Genomic DNA, 27,275 nt, shown 5'->3' with positions numbered 1-27,275 from the left:
AGTAATCCAGAGATGTCACTTCACTGAATTCTGGCTTCTGATCTTCTAGAAGAGGAACCCAATGCTAGTCTGTTTCTTTTAGCTTATGGGGATGTATTCATTTCCTGTTGCTGCTGTAACAAATTATCAAAACTTAGCAGCTTAAAACAACACACATTTATTATCTGGAGGTCAGAGTCTGAAACAGGTCTCAGTGGGCCAAAATCAAGGTCTTGACAGGGCTGTGTTCTCTTCTAGAGGCTCTATGGGAGAATCTATTTCCTAGCCTTTTCAGCTTCTGGAGGCTACCCACCTTCCTTGGTGTGGCCCCTTTCCATCTTCATAGCCAGCAGTAGCCAGCTGAGTCTTTCACACATTGCATCATTCTGACACTGACTCTTCTGCCTCCTTCTTTCACCTTTAAGGACCCTTGTGATTATATTGGGCTCATCTGGACAACCCAGGATAATCTTGTCCTAAGGTCAGTTGATTAACAACCTTAATTCTATTTGCTACTTAATTCCCTCTTGCCATGTAAGAACATACCCACAGGTTCCTAGGATTAGGATGTAGACATCTTTGGAGGGCCATAATTCTGCCTACCACAGTAACTGCTTCCATCCCAGCATCTGGCAAGAGTTTCTTTCTATCCTTAGAATTCAGGAACTTAGCAGGATATGTTTAAATATCTCATGTCTTTTTTTTAGCCCAAGATAATTTTCTTCTAAATACTGTTTAGTACTTCTCAATTGTTCTCTTTTATTTCTGCTTAAAAATCTTTAATATTTTGAATAAGCAGTATATCCTCATGATTCAAAAACTTGAAGATGTAAAAGGGATGCAGTAACAACTAAAGTGTGAGATTCAACCTCTTTATGCTAACTTATCACTTTTAATATCAGTAATAGTAATTCCTCAAAATAAGCTTGCAGTCAGATTTTCTTTGTAGGAGAAAAAATAAGACAGATGTAGAAAAGTGACTTGCTGAAAACCACAAACTACAAGTTACTTGTAGAATGTGAGTGGTTGAGTTGGTATTTACAGTCAGATCTCTGTGACTCTAAAATTTCCTTCCATGAAATACAAGGCCTACAGGGAAATGTTCCTCTATTTATTCCAGCCCCATATGGGTGGAATCAAGGTGGTAAACTCCTTAGAGAAAGCAGTATCAGAGATAGCAGACATTTGCTTCATGACATCACAGAAGCCATGAGGCCAGATGAAAACAAAACTATATTAAGGGATAGAAACTGAGTTCTGGGTCTGGCTCAGGGAGAAACTGCTGCTTTGGGCAAGCTTCGAGACCTTCTGAGGGAAAGCGTCCTTCCTCAGAGAGTGGGCAGACCAGGCCATGTATATTCTAGATGAGCACTTCAGGATGGGTAACGCTAATTCTGCAGTCCAAGGCTTCCTGAATTTCTGCAGGTACATTCCAATCAGCAAAAGGAAATGACTAACTGTGGTGTTTGGGGCAGAGCCAAGACAGGCCGTACCATACTATTGATAAGAAATTGTTTTGAAACCCATCTTCATGTTTTAACATTTTAGGCTGCTTTTGAATTTTTCTCTATAATAATTTTGAGTTTATTTAATGTAAAAGTCATGTTTTTATCATGTTTTATGTTTGTGCTTTGCTGCAGAACTTCAGGGTAATAAGAAATTTGGAGTTATTACTCTAGTTGTAAATGGGGAAAGCAAACCTGTAAGTAGTTATCACAATCCCACAGGCAACCGAACAGAAACCCACATTCATGTTATTATCTTAAACCTACACAGTTTCTGAACAACTCCGGTCACACTGATAGACTGAAGGAAGGTTGAGAGTCACACCAACTTTTCACACATAACCAAGGCCACACATTCTAAGACCTGCGGTCACACAGAAAGACACGTCACATACAAAGCCCTCCTCGCACGGTCACGCTCCGCCACGGTCGCAGAATCCCATCCGCCACCCACACAGAAGCAGGTGTATCCACTCACCTGCCTCTCCCCACCCTCAGTCACTGGCACCGTCTTGGACCAAACCGTCTCACGTCACAGACCCACAGCCTCCCCTCTGTCACACACAGGCTGCCCCACAGCTCATACCCGGAGCAGTACGCAGGACAGGTCATGGCCCACAGGCAGAACTCACGGAGGAAGATTCGGTTCTGGGCGGTCAGACAGGGCCAAGGTTGAGGAGATGGAAGACCGGGCTCCAGCTTGACCAGGGCGACACGCCGAACTGCACTCCCAAAAGCCAACTGCAGCCGGGGCCCAATCACGGTCCGGGTTTGTCTTCCCAGCATTCTTCGGGCGACCGGCCCTCCGGCTCTGGACTACATTTCCCAGGAGGCACTGCGGTGGGGCCGCTCTCGGATGCCTCCGTGTTCTCCAGCTGAGGAGCCCAAGCTCCCTGGAGTTTAGAAGCGGGTTCGTCTGCGGCGCCTTCGCGCGTTTTGCTTCCGGGCGATTGTTTCCGCGTTAGAGCGGGTCGACGTTCCGCTCCGCCCGGGGCCGGGGCCGAGGCCGAGCTCTTTATAGGTGGCAGGGAAGGTATTTTGGGGGTTCGGGGATGGTTATGGGATGACCAAGTTCTGGCTATCCTGCTTCTGGACTACGTTTCTCAGAGACCATGGCGGCAGGGAATGTGTCCAGCCACAAATGGATCCCAGCGTCTTTTCCTTCTTAAAGATTCTTAATCTGGGATTTGTAGACCCCACAAACCACCTAAGGTTTGGGGCAGTTTTGCCTTTTTTTTTTTTTTTTTTTCTCTTAGGAAGAGGACTATAGTTGTATGGATTCCCAAAGTTATCTGAGCCTTCCCCAGTATATTGTCAAAAAATACCAGAGCCGGACAGAATCGAAAGCTTCTCAAGGCAAACTTTATTCAGGAATTATTGCCGTAGGGTGAGAGACCTTTGTCCATAACTGGGCTCCATTCCAAATACAAGAACAAGTGGGGATTTATAGTGAAGGGGGGCGGTGTCACTGGATATACGGTTACTAAAACGAACCATCAAGGGTAAGAGGGAGAATCTGGCTAAAAAGACTTGATAGGATTCTTGCTGAGGGCTGGCGAGAGTGATGAGATGTTAAGGATGGGGGGCGGGTGGTGGTGTTCTTGATAAACTGACCTAGGGGAATTCTTCCTAAAACTGGACTAAAGGACAGAGCCCAAGACTGGGGCCTAGAGGAGCCTGACTAGAGTTAGTTCAGGAAGAGAGAGTGTGTGTGTTTAGAGAAAGATAGAGACTGACTGATATCCATTGATAAATAGATCTGATACATGTCGATATAGATATCTATATATACATATGGTCCCCAACTTACGATGGTTCAGTTTAGGATTCTTTCACTTAGCAATGGCGTGAAAGCGATATGCATTCAGTAGAAACTCTACTTTGAATTTTTAATTTTGACCCTTTCCTGGTCTAGTGCTATGCTCTATGATGCTCTCATGATGCTGGGCAGCAGCAAGTTGCAGCTCCCAGGCAGCCAGGAGGTTCTGAGGGTAAACAACGGATACACTTACAACCAGTCTATTTTTCACTTTCAGTACAGTGGTCAATAAGTTACCTGAGATGTTCAACCCTTTATTATAAAATAGGCTTTGTGTTAGACGATTTTGCCCAACTGTAGGCTCATATATAAGTGGTCTGAGTACGTTTAAGGTAGGCGAGGCTAAGCTATGATGTTCAGTAGGTTAGGTGTATTAATTGCATTTTCGATTTAGAATATTTTCAACTTACCATGGGGTTATCAGGCCATAACCCCATAGTAAACTGAGGAAGAAAGATCTGTAGGTATAGATGTGTGTGTATATATACATACAGATTTATATATACACATATATATATTTGCTAATCACTATGTAGCAAGCACTATAATATAGTAAGCACATAATTCAGTCCTCACAGCAACACTTTGAGGTACATAATGTCACCTATCCCGTTTAAAGATTAGAGAACTGAGGCATGGAGAAGTTAAGGATACTGGTGCAGCTGCCCTTCCAACCCCAGCAGTCTCACCCTGTTTAGACTCAATATATGTATACCACCTCTCAGAAACTTGGAACCACTGGTCTAGAAGCAGATTCTGGGAAAGACCTTAAGGTCTTATCTAAAAGGAGTGCCCTACAATCAAGAATGACTGGGCAAGTCATAGACTTACACGTGAATCTCATGTCCATTCATGTGGTGGATTACTCTACAGTTAATAAAAATTATGTTTGAAGAATTTTTCAGAACAAGGGAAAATGTCTGTGGTAATGTTAAACATTCACAATGATGTATGTGTTCTCAAAAAATAATTGTATTTAAATTGCATTGTCAGAAATAAATTTGCAGATTACATTCAAATACTTTTTTAAATGAGTAAATCCATGGGTGTTTGTTAGGTGATTTATTTAACTAGTATTGGACTCAATACATTAAGGCTATCTGAGAAAATTTTTTTATAGTGCTCTCTTTCCCTTTCTGAGGTAAATTTGCCCCTCCTCTCAGGGTCATGTGGTCACTCAGCTCTCGAAGTCTAAAAATGTTAGTTTTTCTTATCAGGATAGCCACAAAGATGTGGCCATCAACTCCACTTGAGTAGAGTCTGTGTGGGTGGCTAATTCCCTCCCTCTCCTCCCACACATAGCCACTCAGAGGGATGTGTACAAACTGGAGAACGACAGGAGTCTCAGCTGTTGGTTAAGACCGTCCTCTCATAATTCACTATCACCTGAGCATCATGATTCCTCCCTCTTGACCCTCCAGGGAAGTGCTAAAGTGTTTGACTGCATTTTGGAAGCAACAGTTTGAGATTTGTAAAGCTGGAAATAGGTCTGAGTTACTTCTGAAACTTCACCTTCCTGATTTTTCAAGCCATTCTCTTTACTTTGCTGTATCCATGTCCCCTCAAGGGACTGGGCATTTGGATAGCAATAGCATGACCAGGTCCGACTCATTTTCTTATGTTGAAAGTTTAGCAATTCTAAGCCAAGTGTGATCGATCGTTGGAACAAGGGAATAGCTGTTGGTGGTGAAGAGACAGCGGCCTAGTAGCTGAGTGAAGAAGGGGTAAGCCATTGTAGGGGGAGAAAAAAAAAAAAAAAAACTCACCTGTTTGGCTTTCAGAGGTTTTCCTTCTAAACTCTTTTCTCAAAGGTTTACAGAGAAAATGAGGCTCCTTTCGCATGCCATCTTAAACTGACTTTACTTTTGTCTTATGGCTCAAGCTAAGCTGCAAACTTAGCTTGACTCCAAAATATGGTGGCTCAACATAAGAATTTATTTCCTAGACACTGAGTGCCAGCAACTTGAGCTCATTCTTCCCAGCTTCCAGAACTGTGAGAAAAAATTTTCTGTTGTTTATAACTTACCCAGTCTGTGGTATTTTGTTACAGCAGCCCAAATGGACTAAGACAACTAAAATTAGGATTGGTACTCAGGGCAAACCAGCTTCAGTACTCTTTGAGTTGGTAGCTCAAGTTTCCTTAGATTTTTGCCTGATAATTCTGGGCTATTTTTTTCAGATCTTTGATAAAGATTTTTTGGTGTAAGTTTTATTTTTTAAATGTGTTTTTAGTGGAAGGGTTGCTCTGGCTTATCTTCTCCTGAAATCCTGGTTTGTTTTTTTCCTAATTTCTTAAGATCAGTATTAAGACTGTGTATGTGTATGTCTTTTTTAAATTAGGAATGTATTTAAAGGTATAAAATATGGGAAATGGGTGCTTAAAAACTGTTAGAAGGGTTACAGGAGCTGGCTCTCCAGAAATGCCCTCCAGAACGTGGCAACACTGAATCTTCGGAAGATGTGCTACCTCAGCCACAGCCAAGATGTAGAGACGCAGGAGCTGCCACTAGGACCACCACCTTCAAGTGCACACTGCCTTAGCTATGATCTGGGATCAGAAAGTAAGGCGATGAAACCACCACCACTGCTGCTACACATACTTCGAAACTGGAGTGAAGAGGCCAGCAACCACCTTTTGATAGCCAAAGTAGCAGAAAATGTTGCTTCTGTCATCTGAATTTCACACAAGTGCACCTAAAGGGTGGAAACTTAGTTCCCTTCAGAGTCCTCAGTGCCAGGAGCTGGAAAATTACTTTCCCAGCCTAAGTAGAGGAAGGCCAACTAAGAGGTGGGAATGGATACTGAATGCCAGTTGACAAAACTAACTACAGTCACTGTACTTTCAATTGCTAGAATTTATATTTAGTTCTTTGTCAGTGTCCTTTGCTTGGTTTGTTTTCCTTTCAGCAGTTAAGATTTTTTGTTTCTTCCTTGATCTCTTGATGCATTTTAAGCCATACTTATGTCCTCTCTCAATATATGCTGTTATCTTGTTCTTGCTCCCGGTTTGGGCTTGTGCACTGCTCCTTGGCCAAGGGCACCCAACCTCATCCTGCGTGCTGCTCTGATGAGGTTGTGTCTGATCCTTGCAGCCATGGGGGCAGCTCTTTCAGGTCAGAGCCCACCTAGTATCCCATCAATGTTTCAGGCATGCATTGCTGATTGGCTGCATCCTTCCTGCTAAAGCAGGAACTCTGGGGATTTTGGAGAACAGGAACTGCTTAGTCACATTTGGGAGCTGTATGGAACACTTAACTTTTTTCATAAGCATTATTTTCAGTTTAAAACTATTTCTACTAAAGAAGTTCTAACTGACACCAGGAACTAAAGCATCTCTGCTTTTTCATGATTTTTCAGATTGGGTATCCCAATGGGAGAAAATGGAAAAATTTATAAACAAAGATCCTGAGAACCCCAGTTTCCAAGATGACTGGGAATGTGAAGGCACATTTGAAACATATCACAGAAATGAGGAAGGAAGTTCCAGTCAAGTCATAATCACTCATGAAGAAATACCTGCTTTGAGACAGCAAACATCCCATAACCTGCTTCATAACGTTCCACCTGGAAGTAGACCCTATGTGTGTAATGAATGTAGAAAAGGTTTTTGGCAGAAGAAATGTCTTCTTAGTCATCAGAAAATTCATACTGGTGAGAAATCTTATCAATGTCAGCAATGTGGGAAGGCTTTCCATCGCCGTTCCTATCTTCCTCAACATCAGAGAACTCATAGTGGGGAAAGACCCTATGAATGTACAGAATGTGGAAAGGCCTTTGGTTCTGTTTCACTCTTTACCAGACATCAGAGAATTCATACTGGTGAGAAACCCCATGAGTGTAAGGATTGTGGAAAAACCTTTGTTCGGCTCTCACAACTTAACGTGCATCACAGAACTCATACTGGTGAAAAACCCTATCAATGTACTGAATGTGGAAAAGCTTTCAGTTACTTATCACTGATTATTAAACATCAGAGAATTCATACTGGAGAAAAGCCCTATGTCTGTAAGGAATGTGGAAAGGCCTTTAGAGGTATCACACAACTTAATGAGCATCAAAGAATCCATACTGGTGAGAAGCCATATAAATGTAATGAATGTGGAAAGGCCTTTGGCCATCGTTCATATCTTCCTCAACATCAGAGGATCCATACTGGTAAGAAACCTTACAAATGTAAGGTTTGTGGGAAAGCCTTTAGGCAGGGCTCACAGCTTAACCACCACCAAAGAATTCATACTGGTGAGAAACCCTATAAATGTAATGAATGTGGGAAGGACTTTAGGCAGGGCTCACAGCTTAAACAACACCAGATAATTCACACCGGTGAGAAGCCTTATGAATGCAAGGAATGTGGGAAAGCCTTTAGTCAGTGCTCACAACTTACTCGACATAAGAAAATTCATTCCTAATGTATGTAAGAAATGTGGGAAGGCCTTCGGGCACTCTCATCTTCCTCAACTTTAAGGAATTCATGCTATGGAAAATCCGTATAAATAAGTGAAGCAAAGACTTCACTGGTCTCATCCCTCAAGGAACATCAGCTAATTATGTACAACCTTGTGAAATGTGGAAACGCTTTTTGGTTCAATTCATGTTACATTCATCAGCAGATTCATCACCATCACATTCAACATTAAAGACCATATTAATATGATAATGTAGCGAAGCTTCCCAACACTACCTATCAATTATTAGTAATTGGAAAATTCATGCTGGCTAGCAACCATCAAAGTAGAGAAATTTTGGAAACCCTTTAGTTTAAGCTAATTCTAACTTACATAAAAGAAAACAAAAGAGAAAGTAATCCTGTGAATGTCAGGTATGTGGGAAGTTCTTTAGCCATAAGTCTCTTTTAATCAGAAAATTCATATTTGAAGAATGTAAGTTTTTAAAAAATCCCCATTCATCATTTATTGTGCATCAGAAAATACACAGTGAATAAAACACCACACATTTAAAAACAACAGTTAAACATTTAACTATCAAGTTGAGGAAGGTGTGGAGAAGTTTGTAACAAATCATATAGGGCTATAGCTCAGGTAAAAATGTAATAAATTAGACATTAACAAAATATTTATGTTACATACTACCTATTTTCTCCTTCAGTGAAACAATGAGAGCACAATGAAGTGAATGAGCAGTATAAAACAAAACCCGTGGGATGTGACCATATCTATACTCAAAGTTACTTTAAATGCATTTATAGATAAGAAAACTATAAACAATGTAAATAATAAGTGAACCAGAGACCTCGAAAAGGTAGAAAATGAACATAACTCACCAACAGACAGAATTAAGAAAAAAAATTAATTGAAATTTAAACAGAGAAGTAGGTTTTATTAACCTTGAAGCCTTTTCTTTAAAAAGAAAATATAAGCACTTATAAATTTCGTAAAAGTATGCTACAGTATTGTTAAAAAACGAGGATGTAATAACACACATAAAGAGTATTCAAAAATAAGGTTGAATGCTTTACATTTTTGATACCAATAAATTTCAAATTTATATATACTTCACTTCCTATAAAGAAAAAACTAAGTTTTCCAGAGTTGACTGAATATTAGAAAAGGACAGATTTTATAGGGAATCCACTTAAGTGTTTTTTTTTAACTGTAATATTATCAGTTAAGAGCAAAGATTTACCAAACTATAAGTGTATAGAAAATATCTATGATACAAATTTCCAAGTTTGAAAACATGCAGATTCGTCAGCTCCTTTTCTGAATCTTGCATAATTTCAATATATAAACAGAAACCAAGATTTGCAGATGTCCTCAACCTCCCAAATTACAAAAAAATGTTGAGTACCTATGAGAGCCAGGTACTTTTCTACATGTTAATTGTGAATTTAAATTTAAAATGTCTTAAGAACTAGCATATTAATACATCTTAGTTTTTTCTCTTTAAAATGGAAATATTTTTAAACCAGTAGTATATTCATTAGTATTTTTTAAACTAGAAGATTATTTTTCCGGAATTTAGAAGAACATATCTATTTCCAAGTTTGATTATTCTTCCATAGTTTACACAGATTAACTAAAAGGAAAATATTTAAAAATTACTTGATCCTTGCATTGAAGAATGGTATGATGACATAGGTAGAATCAGAATGTGATACTTAAAAATAATTATTAACCACAAAAAATAAGAACTTAGAATCACCTGAACATATGCATTTTCTTTAGAAAATGTGGAATGTCTTCTTTTACTCAGCTTTCTTTAAAATGGAAATTTAAAAAAATGAGTAGAAAGCTACATTTGTGAATTTTTACATAACTTATACCAATGTTTGTAAAGCCTGTCCTTGGAAGAGAACTGAACAAAACTTTAGCTAAGCAAGTTTAACCTATGTCTCAAGAAGACCAGTTCTAACTATGTCTTCCTCTATATCCAAATGACAACATTACTTTTGAGGTTTCCTTCAGTCAAGTATAAAAAGGAAAATTTCATAATATCAGTGTTTTGCTTTATTTTTAAAGTTTGTATTTAAGCATCTCTGAAATCTTTAAGCATGAAGCTTGAAAGAACTGCTTGCAGTCCTAAAATGTATTATTTTGTTTTTGTTTTGTAGGAAATTATGTTAATAGTCCTTGAAATATATGCTTCTTAAATTCCTCTGTTACATTGTGAATGACATCAACATAATTTTTCTTCTTTTTGCTTTAGTCTTCCAACCATATATATTCTGTGAAAATTTCTAAACAGAGAGAAAGCAATATTCTCTATTTCCAACTTTTGTTAGGTTTTAGGATAAATAATTGACAAGATCAGAATGAAGTCATTACAGCAATCGGTTATTACTGTTTCAGTTATTCTTGATCTGTGACAACTGTTCTTCACTATACCAACAGAATGTTTAAGTGGCTATAATAAAATCAGTCGATTGCATATATAATCTTGTATAATTATGTGAAAGATATTTCTAATACACTGAGATTATTCCAAGTATATTTTTATATTAACATATACCTTGACATGCCTACAAACAATAGCCTTTCCAACATTTATTCCATATCATAATGTTGGTATATGGACATTCCTTTTATTTTATGTATGCTAATATGCATGGTGGTATCTCACTGTGGTTTTAATCTGCATTTCCCTAATGACTAACACTGAACATGTTTTCATGTATTTATTTGCCATCAGTTAATCTTTAATGAAATATCTGTTCAAATCTGTGGCCCATTTAAAGTTGGTTTGTTTGCTTGCTTTTGAGCTTTGAGTGCTCTTTATATATTCCAGATCAAATCCCTTTTCACATTTGTGAAATGCAAATTTTTTCTAGGCTGTTATCGTCTCATCTTAGGAGTATGTTCTGAGGAGTAGAAATTCTTAATTTTTGATGAGGTCATTATTTATCATTTTTATCTTTTATGAATTGTGTTTTTGGTGTCATATCAAAAGAAATCTTTCCCTAACCTAAAGCCACAAATATTTTCTCCTAAAAGTTTTGTAGTTTTAGGTTTTACATTTAGCGCTATCATATTTTTGAGTCAATTTTTGTATACGCTGCAAGAGATGGATCAAAGTTGGTTGTTTTTTTTTTTTGCATATAGATATCCAGTTGTTCCAGCGTCAATTGATAAAACACTTTCCATTCTCCACTGGATTGCCTTTGCTTCTTTTTCAAAAAAAATCAATTGGCCATATATGTACAGGTTTATTTCTGGACTCTAGTTTGTTCCATTAACCTTTTTCTGTCTTTATGCCAATACTCTCTTGATGACTGTAGCTTTATGAGTCCTGAAGTCAGGTAATGTAAGCCCTCCAACTTGACTCTTTTTCAAAATTGCTTTGGGACTTCCCTGGTGGTGCAGTGGTTAAGAATCTGCCTGCCAATGCAGGAGACACAGGTTTGATCCCTGATCTGGGAAGATCCCACATGCCACAGAGCAACTAAGCCTGTGTGCCACAACTACTGAAGCCTGTGGACCCTAGAGCTTCCATGCCACAATTACTGAGACCACGCACTGCAACTACTGAAGCCCGTGTGCCACAACAAGAAAAGCCACCACAATGAGAAGCCCGCGCACCGCAACAAAGAGTAGCCCCTGCTCGCTGCAACTAGAGAAAGCCCACGCGCAGCAATGAAGACCCAACGCAGCCAGAAAATAAATTAAAAAAAAACAAACACTTAAAAACTGCTTTGACTATTCAACTTTTGCATTTCCATATGAATGGTAGAATCAGATTGTTGATTTCTATTAAAAAGGCTACAGGGATTTTGATTGAGATGTTGTTGAATCTACAAATGAATTCTGGGAGAACTGATGTTTTAACAATATTGGCATTTCCAATGCATAAATATATCTCTGTATTTCTTCAACATTTCTCTCAAGTGTGTTTTGTAGTCTTTAGTGTACAGGTCTTTTAAGTATTTCATTTTTGGTGCTATTTTAATAAGTATTTTAATTTCAATTTCTGATTTTTAATGCTAGTATAAAGAAATGTAATTGGTTTTTATATATTGATCTTATATTTTGCAACCTTGATAAACATTTATTTTTTTTATTTTTTTTTTAATAGCTATTTATTTATTTGTTTGTTTTGGCTGTGTTGGGTCTTCATTACGTGCGAGGGCTTTCTCTAGTTGCGGTAAGCGGGGGCCACTCTTCATCACGGTGCAGGGGCCACTCTTCATCGCGGTGCACGGGCCTTTCACTATCGCGGCCCCTCCCGTTGCGGGGCACAGGCTCCAGACGCGCAGGCTCAGTAGTTGTGGCTCACAGGCCCAGTTGCTCTGCGGCATGTGGGATCTTCCCAGACCAGGGCTCGAACCCGTGTCCCCTGCATTAGCGGGCAGATTCTCAACCACTGCGTCACCAGGGAAGCCCCAACATTTATTTTTAAAGCAATTGTTTGTATAATCCATAGGACTTTCTATGTAATCATGTAACCCACAAATACAGTTTTACTGCTTTCTTTCTAGTCTGCCTTTTGTTTCTTTTTCTTGCCTTATTGCACTGGTTAAAACCTCCAGGACAATGTTTAATACAAACAGTGAGAACAGACTTCCTTGTCTTTTTCTTGATCTTAGAAGAAAAGCATCCATAAATATGATGTCTGCTGTAGGTTTTTTGTAGATAGATGTCTTAGTCAGCTGGACTCACTAAAACAAAATACCATTACTGGGTGGCTTACATTTATTTCTCATAGTTCTGGAGTCTGGGAAGTCCAAGATCAAGGTGCCAGCAGATCTGGTATCAGGTGAGCTAGGTGTCTAAATTCATCTCTTCCCATAGCAGGCCTTGGAACTATAACACAGGACTTTCTCGTTTCTCTACTACCAACTAATCAATCCTTCTCTGCTATCCATAGAGAATCCATTTCTTCCACTCCTAAGGCTCTGTCACCACAACAAAGACCTTTAGTAGATGAAACTCAAGATCAGAGATGTGCATTTATACACATACATCTCTGATCTTGAGTTTCATCTACTAAGACCCAGTTATACATTTCCAACTTACAGTTCAAGCTATACTTCAATCCCAGTGATTCCTCAATAAATACATCACAAATGTGCTCCATTTCCTCACTTTCTATCAACTTAAAGATCACCAAATTTTGAAACTAAAACTATATTCACTCTCACACATCAATTTTGATCCTTCTAATTATAGTTCCTACTTTGCACAAGGTTTATGGAAACAAGTCTTAATCCCCCCTCCACCAATTCAAATGTAAAATAATTCCAAATTTCTAAACTTTTAAACAAACTCAGAAAATAATTAGCATAGGCAGACCTGAGAATGCTGTCCTTAGAAAGGCCTGCTTGCAAGGTGGGCCCTGACTGGTCTCTAGGAACTTGGATTTCGGGAGGATTCCTGCCATTCTTAGAACTAATATGAGTGGCTTACTGTGCCTAAATTATTTGTGCAAACAATGTAGCTTATGCTGAACGCCGTCTTCCAAAAGTCTGGAATTCTAGCATGTACTACGCAGAGGGTACCTCGCGACCAGCCTCCAGTGAAATCCCTAGACACGGAGTCTCTAATGTTGTCCAGGAGAAAACATCTCACACTAGTCACCAATTTCGGCTAGAAGAATTAAGCACATCCTGTGTGACTCCACTGGGAGAGGACTCTTGGAAGCTTGCACACGGTTTCCTCCAGACTTTGCCCCATGAGCCTTTTCCCTTTGCTGATTTTGCTTTATATCATTTTGCTAAAATAAATCTTAGCTGTAGTGTCCTAAGGAATTTAATGTTTCCCAAAGAGAGATCTAGCCTTTGCCCTCGGCTCCTGGGAGGTAATCTCTGACACTTTGGAATGTCCTGCCTGATAAAAGTATCTATTTACTGTAGGGAACATGGACCACACCAGACAGTCAAACAATGTGACTTATGGTGGGGATCTGTATCACAGTATCAGTGTGATCTCCAGAGGGACTAGAGAGTGAGGTGGGCCACATAAGCAACCCACCATGACTGTGTGACAGAGCCCCAATAAAGAATGGACAACTAGGGTTAGGAGGGCTTCCTTGGCTGGCCATACTCTGAGAATACTGTTATACATCATTGCTGGGAGGAGTTTACACTGTCCATGACTGCACTGTCAGAGAACAAATAGAAGCTCTGCATCTAGAACCGTCTTGGACTCTGCCTCATGGGTCTCTTCCCTTGGCTGATTTTAATATGTATCCTTTCACTCTAATAAACTGTAACCATGAGTATAAAAGCTTTTAGTAAGTTCTGTGAGTCCTTCTAGTGAAGTATCAAACCTGAAGGTGATCCTGGGGACCCCTAAATATGCAACTGGTAACAGAAATGTGGGTGTTTTTATTGACTATTCCCTAACTTCACAGCCATGAATACAACTATATGCAAAGTCCTGTGACTATGCCTAGTGGATCATTAGGCAGGGTGATCTTGGGGGCCGAAAACACATGGCCAGTTTAAAAAAAAAAGAAAAGTTAGCTATTTACAAAAGCCAAGACATGGAAACAACCCAAATGTCCATCAACAGATGAATGGATAAAGAAGATGTGGTACATATATACAATGGAATACTACTTAGCCATAAAAAGAATGAAATAATGCCATTTGCAGCAACATGGATGGACCTAGAGATGACCATACTAAGTGAAGTAAGTCAGAAAGAGAAAGATAAATACCATATGATATCACTTATATGTGGAATCTAAAATATGACACAAATGAACTTATCTATGAAACAGAAACAGACTCACAGACATAGAGAACAGACTTGTAGTTGCTGAGGGGGAGTTGGGGAGGGAAGGATTGGGAGTTTGGGATTAGCAGATGCAAACTATTATCTAGAGAATGGATAAACTACAAGAGCCTACATATAGCACAGGAAACATATTCAATATCCTGGGATAAACCATAAGGAAAAGGAATATGAAAAAGAGTATGTATATATATGTATGTATGTATATATATATATATATATATATATATATATATCACTGTATCACTTTGCTCTACAGCAGAAATTAACACAACTTTGTAAATCGACTATACTTCAATAAATTTCTTTAAAAAAAAGTTAGTGAATAAATGCTCAACAAATACATCCATTCACACAATCAAATAGATAGGTCATTTTACAAGAAAGAAACAGCAGTATCCAAGAATAGTGTTTTGTAAAACCACAGAGTCTTATATAAGACCAAATGTAAAAAGAAGGATGTGCTGGTGAGAATCGGGATCAAGAATTTGAAAGAACCTTGCCACAGATAAGGAGGAAAGACAAACCTACAGGTGTGTCTGAGGCTGCAGGCATTTATACAAGTCAATGTAAATGCTGGGTGATCACAGCAGATGATCAGTGTCCCGACAGGAAGTCAAATTAGAGAAGCCTCAATTTCTACATGTGTCTGAAACATTTGAAGGGAGCATCTTTCACATCTTAAAGGTGCTATGCCCTCTAGAACCAGATGGCCTATGATATGCATGGCTTACCCATACTTGGCTCCTCTTAGCCACCTGGCAATGGGAGTCTTATCTCTTCCTTCCCTATTATCCAGGGCAATTTCCCATGCTCCAATAGTGAAATTATATCAGACTTAGAAATAGAAAGGCCTGTGAAAATAAGCATAAAGAAGTGGCCATGTTGTGGTTGCTCAAGTATTTTGACATGGCCACACTGTAATCAGAATAGAGGCCTGATTAAACAACAAAAAAAGTTTAGAAGAATATTTGGCAGATGGGATAAAGGAAGCTGCTCATTCCAATTTGCACAATTCATGGAAATTCAGAGCCTCACCAAAGATTCTCAATAGAAACAGAAGACGCACCCACGATCACATGCTGAATTAAGGGCTGGATGTACTTCCCAGCCAGACCAAATTCTGATAATTCTCCAGCACCAGAGTTATGCACAAAGCTCTCAGTGCAGGATTCAGGAATCCCCATTCTTCCTTGGAGAAGCCAATGGCCACATCTTTGAATGTCTCTGATCCCTGAAATGACAATTTCTTAAAAGAGCCCAGGTAATGGATTGGAAGCTGGGAGGCATGTAAAGGAACTAATTCAGGACTCTGTGTCTCAACAGCAGCTTAGCTAAAGCAATACTGTGAAATACTACCTGTTTCTTAAAAATTTGGTGTAGAAAAATACTTAATGATAAGGAAAAAGTTCAAGATAAACAGGATGAATAAAAAGAATCCAATGCTTATCACAGTTGTTTCTAGAATCCTACATATGCATCACATGAGCACACCCTGACTTTGCTGGAAGTCACTCATGATCAACTCTACTTTAACCTAAAGTAGATTCCTTTTAGTGGACCTTCAGGATGAATATCAGGATAATAGACTTTTTTACGAAAATGAAATACAGTCCCTCTTCCTTGAATCTGGGTTGGAGGCTTTAATCAACAGAATATGACAGAAGTGACACTGTGCCAGCTCCAGGCCAAAAGTGTAAGAAGACTTGGCATCTTCTGATTTGCCCTCGTGGAAGCCCAGGGCAAGAAGTCCGGTCATCACACTGGAAAGGCCATCTGAAAAGGCCAAGGGAAGAGGGACAGGTTCTGAGACCACATGGAATAAAGCCAAGGAACCCAGCTGGCAGCAAAAATAGAGCCTGAGACAAAGGATCCCAGCTATTCTGGGGTTAAGTATCACACATGTGAATGAAGAGGCCATCTTAGGTGTTCCAGCCCCAGCAGGCATTACTGGGAACAGAAACAAATCATTCCCATCCTACCGAGTTCAAATTCCTCATCCACAGAATCATGGGAAATAACAAAATGGTTCTTGTTCTAGCTACTGCCTTTTAGGTCGTTTGTTATGTAGCAATAAAAGTTAGAAACAACCTGCCTCTGAAATCTTCAGCAGATGTGTTATTACTTCACCCTGCCCGCCTCCATCAGGGCCTGCAACAGGTGCAATTAGTCAGGTTTCATCTTAGCTACTTATGGGAAATGAGTGAGGGGATGGACTGAGGTTGCCTAGCTCATGGCTAGTTTCCCTTTCCAATAACCCGAGACTTCACTGAATCCTAACACAACTATGATTCACGGTGATTTCAACCACTATGATTTCCCTGTGCTGTGTCTGTCTGTCCTTTCCACATACACCTTGTCTGCACCATGTTTGTACCAACAGTACATAAGGCCACTGAAAGTTATTGTTGAACATGGAATGATCTCTGCACCGCAGTGATAAGCAAAGTTTAGCTGCAACACATAAACTGCTTTCTTCTGTTGTGTTAACTTGATGAACACCAAGGTACCCCCATGGTAGCAGAAATACATTAACACTTTTACCTTTTACCAAATGTTATTTATTTTTAATAGCTTCACTGGGGTATACTGTGAAAACCAGAAAACTCATTTTAAAGTATATAAATCCATGGTTTTTAGTAAATTTTTGAGTTTGCAACCATTAAATTATTGTTAAACCACTTTGTCATCAAAAACCTATGCATCTATGTAAAGAACAGCAGTTCACAAACTTACACATACAAAGAGACAATGTAAAAGAGAACTGTGAATATAAAAACATCAAATATTTTCATTTTTTATGAAATATGAAAAGTGGTTCTGAGTTGTATAATTACAGATGACACTTATTTCCTAACCCTCAACAATAACCACACAACACTTTTTTAAAAAATGACAATTAAAAGTGTGCTATGGATGCACTTATTATCCCAGTAGAAAAGAATAAACAGTTTTTCTTTTCTCATTTAAATGTGGGGTTTAAGAAATCTTCATTATGAGTGAGTGAGTGAGTGCCCTATTTTTAGAGATTTTTGTTTAATGTAAATGTACACCAAAGGGTCACAAAACATTAAGTGTATGTGAGTTTTCACAATACACCCACGTAAGGAGAACCCTGATCAAGAAATAGAGCAGTACCAGTACCTCCAAGTTTCCTTGTATCCCCCTTCTAGACACTAGCACCTCTCACTATCCTGAGTCCTATCACCATCGATTAGACAAACTATACTATTTTAATGAACAACTTTTCTTGATACTCTTCAGATCCCAGTATTTTTTCCATAACTACTACATCTTCTGAAGTATCACAAAAGGCATGTATAAGAATATTCATAGTTTTATTCATAATAGCCCCCAAATCCAGAAACATTCCAAATGTTTATCAACAGGAATACACATAAACAGATTGTAGTATATTAACACAACAGAATACTACTCAGTAAAAACTAAACTAATAGACATCATCAAGGTATCTCAAAAAACATATGCTGAATGAATGAAGCCAGACACACCAAACATACACACTGCTTGGTTCCATTTATATGAAGTTAAAAGAAAGAAAAAAAAGGGCGGGGGGGGGCAAACAAATCTATTGCCATAAAAACAAGAAAGCGATTTCCTCTGAGAGTGAGGGTAGGAAAACAGGCATGAAGGAACTTTCAGAAGTGATGGAAATCTGTCTTGATTTTAGTGGTGGTTACAGGGCTATACTCAATAGGGAAACTGCAGTTAATACCTGTGTTTTATTATTTGTAAGTTGTATTTCGATTACAACAATAACATACAAAAATATCAAGAGAGTTAAGAATAGCATGGAATGAAAGGGATAAGGTGTATTGGTTAAAAAAGCCTTAGGCATAAATATTTCACGTGGTTAAAATAAAACGCAGAAAGAAACAAGAATAAAATGGTAAAAAAAATTTTTTTCTGTATGGTATGTGTGTATATGTATGTATATACATATATATAAAAGACTGTTGAAATATTTTTATAGTTTTCTCTTTAAATACAATTTAGTAACTTCATGAATAATATGACTCAATAGCACATGTAGAGAAAATACTGCTTCTTTTCCTAAAAGAAAGGAAATAGGAGTTTCCTCTTTGAAAAGAAAAAAATCTGTTTTACAAAATAAAAATGGCTTGCTATCAACATTCAGAGGGGAAAGAATCAAACCTGCTTGTACCACATAGAAATTCAGAGCACATGAAACCACCTTGCACAGAGCCCTCCTCCAGGAAACAGAGCTAGCTCACCAATCTTCTTTGGGGCTTATTGTCTTGCTCCTCATTTACACAAAGCTGGTGAGGTATTTCCACAAGATGAAGCCTGTCTCCTGCTTAAGCTATCAACCTCAAACAGGATCCCACGATCCCACACTTCATCTTTTATAGTGCCGTAGTAAATGTCCTCATCCTGAAAAAGTGGACCTCCGTGCTCAAGACACCAATCACATTCCTATTCCCTAAATTTTCCAAAGGCAGGCTATGCCATTACCAGGACTGAAACAACCAAAAGTATTTTCTACCTTACTTCCTCTCAATCCCAAGGCTGAGAAGAAGGTCAAAGACGACTGAGAATTCACTTCTACTTCAAGAAGATGAAGAGTCTCCAGGAAACATATTTTTGACCCCAAAGGTGTTTAGAAGAAGACTGGTCACAGTAGACATTCAGACTAATTCACTGAATGAAAAATGAACATTTAAAGTAGAGGAAAGGGACACTGAGAAAGAGGACACCTAGAGTCTCATCTCCTGATGGAATGAAAGGGCCTGGACCTTGCCCCTGTGTCAGCCTCTATTGCCCAAGCAAGTTTCACGAGGCCCGTTAAAAAGAAACACCACAGGCCCAAAATGGCATCACTTGTGCTAAAGCCCAAAATACCTAACCTAGACCTAATACCTAACTTAATTAGTTTCAGTCTTTCCCCAAAAAAACGTAATCTTTCTTTTTCTTTTTTGGCTGCATCGGGTCTTAGTTGGGGCACATGGGATCTTTCATTGCAGCATGCGGGCGCTCGGGCTTAATTGTCCCGCAGCATGTGGAATCTTTAGTTCCCTGACGAGGGACTGAACCCACATCCCGTGCATTGGAAGGCGGATTCTTAACCAGCGGACTGCCAGGGAAGTCCCCGCAAAAACGTAATCTTAATCAACCAGTTTGGAATTTTCTGGTCATCAACAATGAGGTAATGTCACACAGGTTCCTCCCCGACAGAAAAAGCAATCTGCATGGTAAAACATTTGCATTTCCTTCCCCACCAAAAGATCTTGGCCCAAAACAAACAATCAATCAATCAATCAATCCTTCTTTCTTCTTTGTTTCTCTCTCTCTCTCTCTCTTTCTTGGCTAACGACTTCCTTGCCCCACCCTCCTTTCTCTAAAAGCATTCCATTTTATACCACTCCCTAGCGTGCCCTTCTAGTTGTTTGATGGGATGCAGCCCGATTCATGAATTGTTGAATAAAGCCAATTAAAACTTACTAGGTCGGGTGGGAGGGAGGGAGACACAAGAGGGAAAAGATATGGGGATATATGTATAACTGATTCACTTTGTTATAAAGCAGAAACTAACACACCATTGTAAAGCAATTATACTCCGATAAAGATGTTTAAAAAAACTTACTAGGTTGAATTTTGTTTTATAACAGGAGAGGCTAGATGTTTCCAGAACTTAAGAAACATGATGTTGCTGTTAACTGAGATAAAACAAAACCTTACTTCTAATGTCCACGTTGGTGGGTCTCTCTCAGAGGAAGCACAGAGTCCTGGTGAGACAGCAGGGAAAGGGGCAGGACACAGCCGCTAGATAAATGAAGAAGTGGTGCAGCTGCTAGGACAGATAAAAACCAGCTGGAACCGGCTGAAACCAAGGTGGTTCCACAACAGTCCTGTCATTAACCACTAGCCCATTATACCTTCGTTATACTACTGAAAAATCACTCCCCCTAATGCCATGACAGTTCCAAGGCAGACTATAAAAGGCCAAACAGTGGGCAGTGGCCCAATTCCTGGGAAATCCCCACTTTCCCCCAAAATAACAAGACTATTCCTCCCACTCATCAGCATGTAAAATTATTCAGTCCATAAAAAACAACAACCCCATGCCCTGGGGCCCGCTCTCACTTTCCCAGATGGTAAGCATTCTGCCTTCCCAGTGTGTAAATCTCTGAATAATCTCACGTTCCCTTTTCTTTGGCTCACTGTTTATTCTTTCCTGCAGGAAGCCAAGGATCCTCACTTGGTGGTCAGGCCTAAGAACCAAGAACTCCTGCGGGTCCCAGGACGTGACATTTCCTTCCCTCTCCCGCAAGACTGGGAATGCTGAGCTGAGGAGAAAGTAAACTTAAAGAGACCAGAATCTCGAACCTACTTCTACCCATTTTTGAACTCCAAGAAAGATCTCACTGTCAAAATACAACTTTGTTTAGTGAGCAGTGCGGGTTCCCAAGTATGTAACGAGCCTTTTTCAATAATGCCTCAGTCGCCTACTTGGGGATGGAATTAATAAAAGTTAATACAAATAACGATAATGACTTTAACAATACTCTCCGTACGCATGCATATATACACACACACACAGTTTTTTTCATAAACACCAACATACTGATAACGCCCGCACGCACTACTTTCGACTCTCCCACTCGGGCGGCCTCCCAACCCACAGACCCGGACGCCCGGTCCGCCCGGCGCCCAGCTCCCGGGCCACCCCTCCCCGGAGCAGTTCCGAGCCGCGGCCGCCCCGCCCCATGCGACCCTACCCTGAGACCGCCCCGCTGGCCTGTGTAGCAAGAGGAAAACAGTCCAAGAATGGAGGAGCTTCCACGAACGAAGGAGTTTCCACGAACGCAACCGAAGCGCCCCAGATGCCTGAGCGACCGGAGGTGCCCGCCTCCCGACGCCGCCCGCGCGCCGCGGTGACTCCTGGGAGTGGGCGAAGCCTCCGTGTGCGCATGCGCAGTCTCACCTCCGTGCTCCAGGAGACAAGAATGCAGTGGGATCCTGCCCCCTAGGGGGCGGAATTTCTGGGCCTCAGCGCACTAGGTCTCTGGAAGAGTGAAGGCATCCGCGAGTGACAGACATGCATGCGCGCCGTCGTCCCTGGGGGCGTGGCTTTGTGCCCGCGGGGGCCGGATGAGGGAAGGCTGCGCAGGCGCATAGAGTAGTTGGTGGGGATTTCTGGAGCGGCGGAAGCGTTTTGCGTTACCTGGTAAGGCTTCCTGGGCGGTGGAGGGGGAGGGGCCTTCTGAGAGTGCCGGGTGGGAGTGGTCGCTGGAGACACGTGGGTCGGTGTGTCATCATGGATATGTCTGGTGGACTTCTCCTGCAAAGTTGTTTCTCCCTGCGGTTATGGGATTTGCCTCACGCAACTCTGGGAGTGTTTTGTTGACTTTTCTGAGCTCTAGAAAGGCTGTGTGACTTTTTGCTAATCGTTTAATTTTTCAGAGTTTCGGTTTGCTCATGTGTAAAATGGTGTTACCAAACCAGGTTTGTTTGCCTGATGCAGAGACACTGGCTGAGGTTGAAATCCAGCAGGACCCTGTGGGGCCTTACCTGGTACAAAAGCCCCTCCCTGTACCCCATTTCTTGTTTGTAGAAATAAAGGCTTTAGTTTCCTAGGCCTTCCCAGAATCCCAAGGAGCAGGCACAGTTACTTATTAGAGAACGGAGGGAATGCAGAAACAAAGGAAAAGCAGTCAAGCAAGAGTTATATTTTGTAATAACCTATAAGGGAAAAGAATTTGAAAATGTATATATAAATAAAACTGAATCACTGTGCTGTATACCTGAAACTGTTACTGAGCCCAGCTTCGTTCTGCTCACTGCCCGACAGGCCAATAAATCGGGAGAGGAGTTGTTAGAACAGGGAATGATTTTAATCGGAAAGCTAGCAGACTGAGAAGATAGCAGACTAGCGCCTCAAAAAAAACCCATCTTCCCTCAGTCCGAATTCAGACTTCTTTTATACAGAAGGGGGGAAGGGCCCACTGTGGCACCAACCAATGGCTGAGCAGGACCACTAACAGGTCAGTGGTTGACAGTTGCTAACAGTCGCTTGCTTGGGGGAGGGGCCCACTGCTGCACTGACCAATGGCTGAGCGGGGCTGCTATAGCTTTTGCCTGACCCACTGCTATTACAAAACTAACACGATATTGTAAATCAAGTATACTTTAATTAAAAAAAATCAAGATACTATTAACTCGTCAACTGGCCTTTTTCTAATTTGACCAGCTTTCCCACTCATGTACTTTTTTTTGTTTCAGGATCCAATCCACATTGCATTTATTATATTGTCAGGTTTTCTTAGTTTCCCCCAATTTTATGACAATGCCTTAGTTATTCTTTGTGTTTCAAGACCTTGAAACTTTTTGAGGATCCTAGGCCACTTATTTTATAGAATGACCTTCAACTTGGGTATGGTTGATGTTTTTTCATGATTATATTGAAGTTTTCAGTTTGGAAATGAAGACCACAGAAGTGATGTGCCCTCCTAAGTGCATCTTATCACAGACTACACCATGTCAGCTGGGGGCTATTACTTTGATAACACGGTTGAGGTGATGTCTGACAAGTTTCTCCATTGTAAAATTATTTTAGTCCTTGTAATTAGTAAGTATCCTGAGAGGAGGTACTCTGAGACTGCAGCAAATATCCTGTTTCTCAACATATTTTTGCCCATTAATTTCATCATCCATTCTCACCTGCAACAGTGATTACTGTTATGCTTACCTAATATTGAATTTTTCTTTCTCTTACTCCTTATATGTTTATTAATTGGTGCACTGTAAAGAAAAGCTGTCTCTTCTCTACTTATCTACTCAGTTGTTTATATCAGAACGGGCTCGTGGCTAATTATTTTATTCTGTGGGTTATAAGCCAATACTATAATTATTTGTTTTGCCCAAGTTGTCCCTGGTTTAGCCATTGGGAGCATTGTCAACTTGGCTCCTGTGTGGTTTTGACATGCCCTGTTATTTTATGAGCACTTCCTTACTTTCTATCACAAGATGTCCAGGTATATATTGTACTTTCCCTGACCCAGCCCTAGAGTCTCTATTTCTCCATGGAGTCCTGGGTTTGTTTCGTTTTACAGAATGGTACTTAGAAACCAAGATGTGGCAGCTGGGTGTGCTCAATACTGCTTCAGTGTTATTGTTTCTAGGCCTTATTAGGGGACAGATAGACTATCCTATCCTAATGTATATATTCATACTCACATACAGCTGTGTTTTTATATCTTGATTACATATATTAAAACCAGTGCAAAGAGGCGGAGTCAAGATGGCGGTGTGGAAAGACGTGGAGTTAGTGTCTCCCCACAACTAGGGCGCCTGCCGGCTGCTGGTAAGGGACTCTGACGCCCAAGGAGACGGGAGGAACCCCAAAGTGAACCAGTAGGACGTAGGGGGACTGAGGGGGGAGGAGAAGTGGAGGCCAGACGGGATCGGCGCCCCTGAGGCCGGGGAGATCAGGAGAGGCAGGTGGGAGGGACTCTCCAGGAAGAACGGGAGGGGAGTGGAGGGTGATCACCTGGTCCACTCAGGCCAGGGAGCCTGCTGAGCTCCCAGGCCGATACCCCCCCTTCAAAGCCCCATCCAGCCCGTGTGGGTCCTGGGGGCATAGGAGGGAGGCCGGGAGATCAGGAGAGGCAGGCAGGAGGGGCCCTCCCAGACCGGAGGAGCAGGAGACGAGAGGAGGGCGTTTGCCCTGCCCACCGAGCCCAGGAAGCCTGCTGGGCTCCCAGGTGAGGTCCCCTGCCTTCTGAGACCAGGGGTGGGGGGCACGCCTGGGCCCCTTCTGTTTCTTGAGCCTAAGCCCCACTCCCCACAGCCCCCAGGGCCTTTTCCAGCCCTGTGGGTCCTGAGCATTGGCCCCACCCACTGCCCAAACCCCACCCTTGCTTAGGCCCCACCCTCCATAGCCAAAGCCTTCCCCCCCCACACTTTTTTTTCCCTCCTCTTTTTTACTATTGTGGTACTGTTGTACCTTCCGATTGTTGGTTCATCTATGTTTTTATTTTTATATTCTTCCTAACATATCTGTTAGTTTCCTAGTCTAATTTTATTTTTTACTGTTATTGTTGTTTTTTGTTTGTTTGCCAGTCCTGGCAGCTTGCGGGATCTTGGTTCACGAGCCCAGGGTCGGGCCAAAGCTCCTGCAGTGGGAACTCTGAGTCCAAACCACTGGACTAACAGAGAACCTCAGACCACAGGGAATATTCATCGGAGTGACGTCTCATGGAGTTCCTCATCTCAGCACCAAGACCCAGCTTTACCCAATAGCCTACAAACCCCAGAGTTGGAAACCTCAGGCCAAACAACCAGTAAGACAGGAACACAATCCCACTCATAAAAAAAAAAAAAAAAGAGAGACGGCAAAAAAATATGTCATAGATGAAGGAGCAAGGTAAAAACCTACAAGACCAAATAAATGAAGAGGAAATAGGTAATCTACCTGAAAAAGAATTGAGAGTAATGATAGTAAAGATGATCCAGAATCTCAGAAATAGAATGGAGGCGCAGATTGAGAAAATACAAGAAATGTTTAACAAAGACCAAGAAGAACTAAAGAACAAACACAGATGAACAATGTAATAACTGAAATGAAAAATACACTAGAAGGAATCAATAACAGGATAACTGAGGCAGAAGAACAAATACGTGAGCTGGAAGACAAAATGGCGGAAATAACTGCCGAGGAGCAGAATAAAGAGAAAAGAATGAAAAGAATTGAAAACAATCTCAGAGACCTCTGGGACAACAATAAACGCACCAACATTTGAATTATAGGGGCCCCAGAAGAAGAAGAGAAAAAGAAAGGGTCTGAGAAAATATTTGAAGAGATTATAGTTGAAAACATCCCTAACACGGGAAAGAAAATAGTCACCCAAGGCCAGGAAGCACAGAGAGTCCCATACAGGATAAACCCCAGGAAAAACACACCAAGACACATATTAATCCGACTAACAAAAATTAAGTTCAAAGAAAAAATATTAAAAGCAGCAAGGGAAAAACAAAAAATAACATACAAAGGAATCCTCATAAGGTTATCAGCTGATTTTTCAGTGGAAACTCTGCAGGCCAGAAGGGAGTGGCAGGATATATTTAAAGTGATGACAGGGAAAAACCTACAACCAAGATTACTCTACCCAGCAAGGATCTCATTCAGGTTAGATGGATAAGTCAAAAGCTTTTCAGACAAGCAAAAGCTAAGAGAATTCAGCACCACCAAACCAGATTTACAACAAATGCTAAAGAAACTTTTCTAAGTGGGAAACACAAGAGAAGAAAAAGACCCACAAAAACAAACCCAAAACAATTAAGAAAATGGTAATAGGAGCATACATATTGATAATAACCTTGAATATAAATGGATTAAATGCCCCCACCAAAAGACACAGACTGGCTGAGTGGATACAAAAACAAGACCCATATATATGCTGTCTGCAAGAGACCCATTTCAGACCTAGGGACACATACAGACTGAAAGTGAAGGGATGGAAAAAGATATTCCATGCAAATGGAAATCAAAAGAAAGCTGGAGTAGCAATACTTGTATCAGATAAAATAGACTTTAAAATAAAGACTGTTACAAAAGATAAGGAGGGACACTCCATAATGATCAAAGGATCAATCCAAGAAGAAGATATAACAATTAAAATGTTTATGCACCCAACATAGGAGCACCTCAATACATAAGGCAAATGCTAACAGCCATGAAAGGAAAAATCGACAGTAACACAATAATAGTAAGGGATTTTAACACCCCACTTATACCCATGGACAGATTATCCAAACAGAAAATAAATAAGGAAACACAAGCTTTAAATGACACAATAGACCAGATAGATCTAATTGATATTTATAGAACATTCCACCCAGAAGTGGCAGAATACACTTTCTTCTCAAGTACTCATGGAACATTCTCCAGGATAGCTCACATCTTGGGTCACAAATCAAACCTCGGAAAATTTAAGAAAATTGAAATGGTATCAAGCATCTTTTCTGACCACAATGCTATGAGATTGGAATTCAATTATAGGAAAAAGACTGTAAAAAACACAAATGCCTGGACGCTAAACAGTGCGCTACTAAATAACCAAGAGATCACTGAAGAAATCAAAGAAGAAATAAAAAAATACATAGAAACAAATGACAATGAAAACACAACGATCCAAAACCTATGGGATGCAGCAAAAGCAGTTCTAAGAGGGAAGTTTATAGCAATACAATCTCACCTAAAGAAACAAGAAAAATCTCAAACAATCTAACCCTACACTTAAAACAACTAGAGAAAGAAGAACAAAGAAAACCCAAAGTCAGTAGAAGGAAAGAAATCATAAAGATCAGAGCAGAAATAAATGAAATAGAAATGAAGAAAACAATAGAAAAATCAATAAAACTAAAAGCTGGTTCTTTGGGAAGATAAACAAAACTGATAAACCCTTAGCCAGACTCACCAAGAAAAAAAGGGAGAGGACGCAAATCAATAAAATTAGAAATTAAAAAGGAGAAATCACAACTGACACTGCAGAAATACAAAGGATTACAAGAGACAACTACAAACAACTATATGCCAATAAAATGGACAACCACGAAGAAATGGACAAATTCTTGGAAAGGTACAATTTTCCAAGACTGAACCAGGAAGAATTAGAAAATATAAACAGACCTATCACAAGTAATGAAATTGAAACTGTAATTAAAAATCTTCCAACAAACAAAATTCCAGGATGAGATGGACTTCTCAAACATTTAGAGAAGAGCTAACACAGATCC

At 40.3% G+C, this 27,275-nt stretch overlaps 1 protein-coding gene and 1 long non-coding RNA gene across 2 annotated transcripts in view; both read left to right on the top strand.

The window, feature by feature from the left end:
* LOC132353894 (zinc finger protein 420-like) overlaps nt 1-27,275 on the top strand; it is a 52,676-nt gene that overhangs the window by 16,240 nt on the left and 9,161 nt on the right. The window contains 3 exon segments of the mRNA XM_059905386.1: nt 6,868-7,705; nt 7,707-7,742; nt 21,163-21,412. Coding sequence (XP_059761369.1) covers nt 6,868-7,705; nt 7,707-7,742; nt 21,163-21,412 — 1,124 coding nt within the window.
* On the top strand, nt 21,560-26,839 carry LOC132353335 (uncharacterized). The gene is made up of 3 exons (XR_009499004.1): nt 21,560-21,705; nt 23,759-23,841; nt 24,600-26,839. It is a non-coding gene; the product is annotated as an uncharacterized LOC132353335 (long non-coding RNA).

This window comes from Balaenoptera ricei, chromosome 19 (assembly GCF_028023285.1).
Source record: "Balaenoptera ricei isolate mBalRic1 chromosome 19, mBalRic1.hap2, whole genome shotgun sequence".
Taxonomy (NCBI): Eukaryota; Metazoa; Chordata; class Mammalia; order Artiodactyla; family Balaenopteridae; genus Balaenoptera; species Balaenoptera ricei.
The sequence above is the reverse complement of the archived record's forward strand: the minus strand, read 5'-3'. Positions and strand labels throughout refer to the sequence as shown.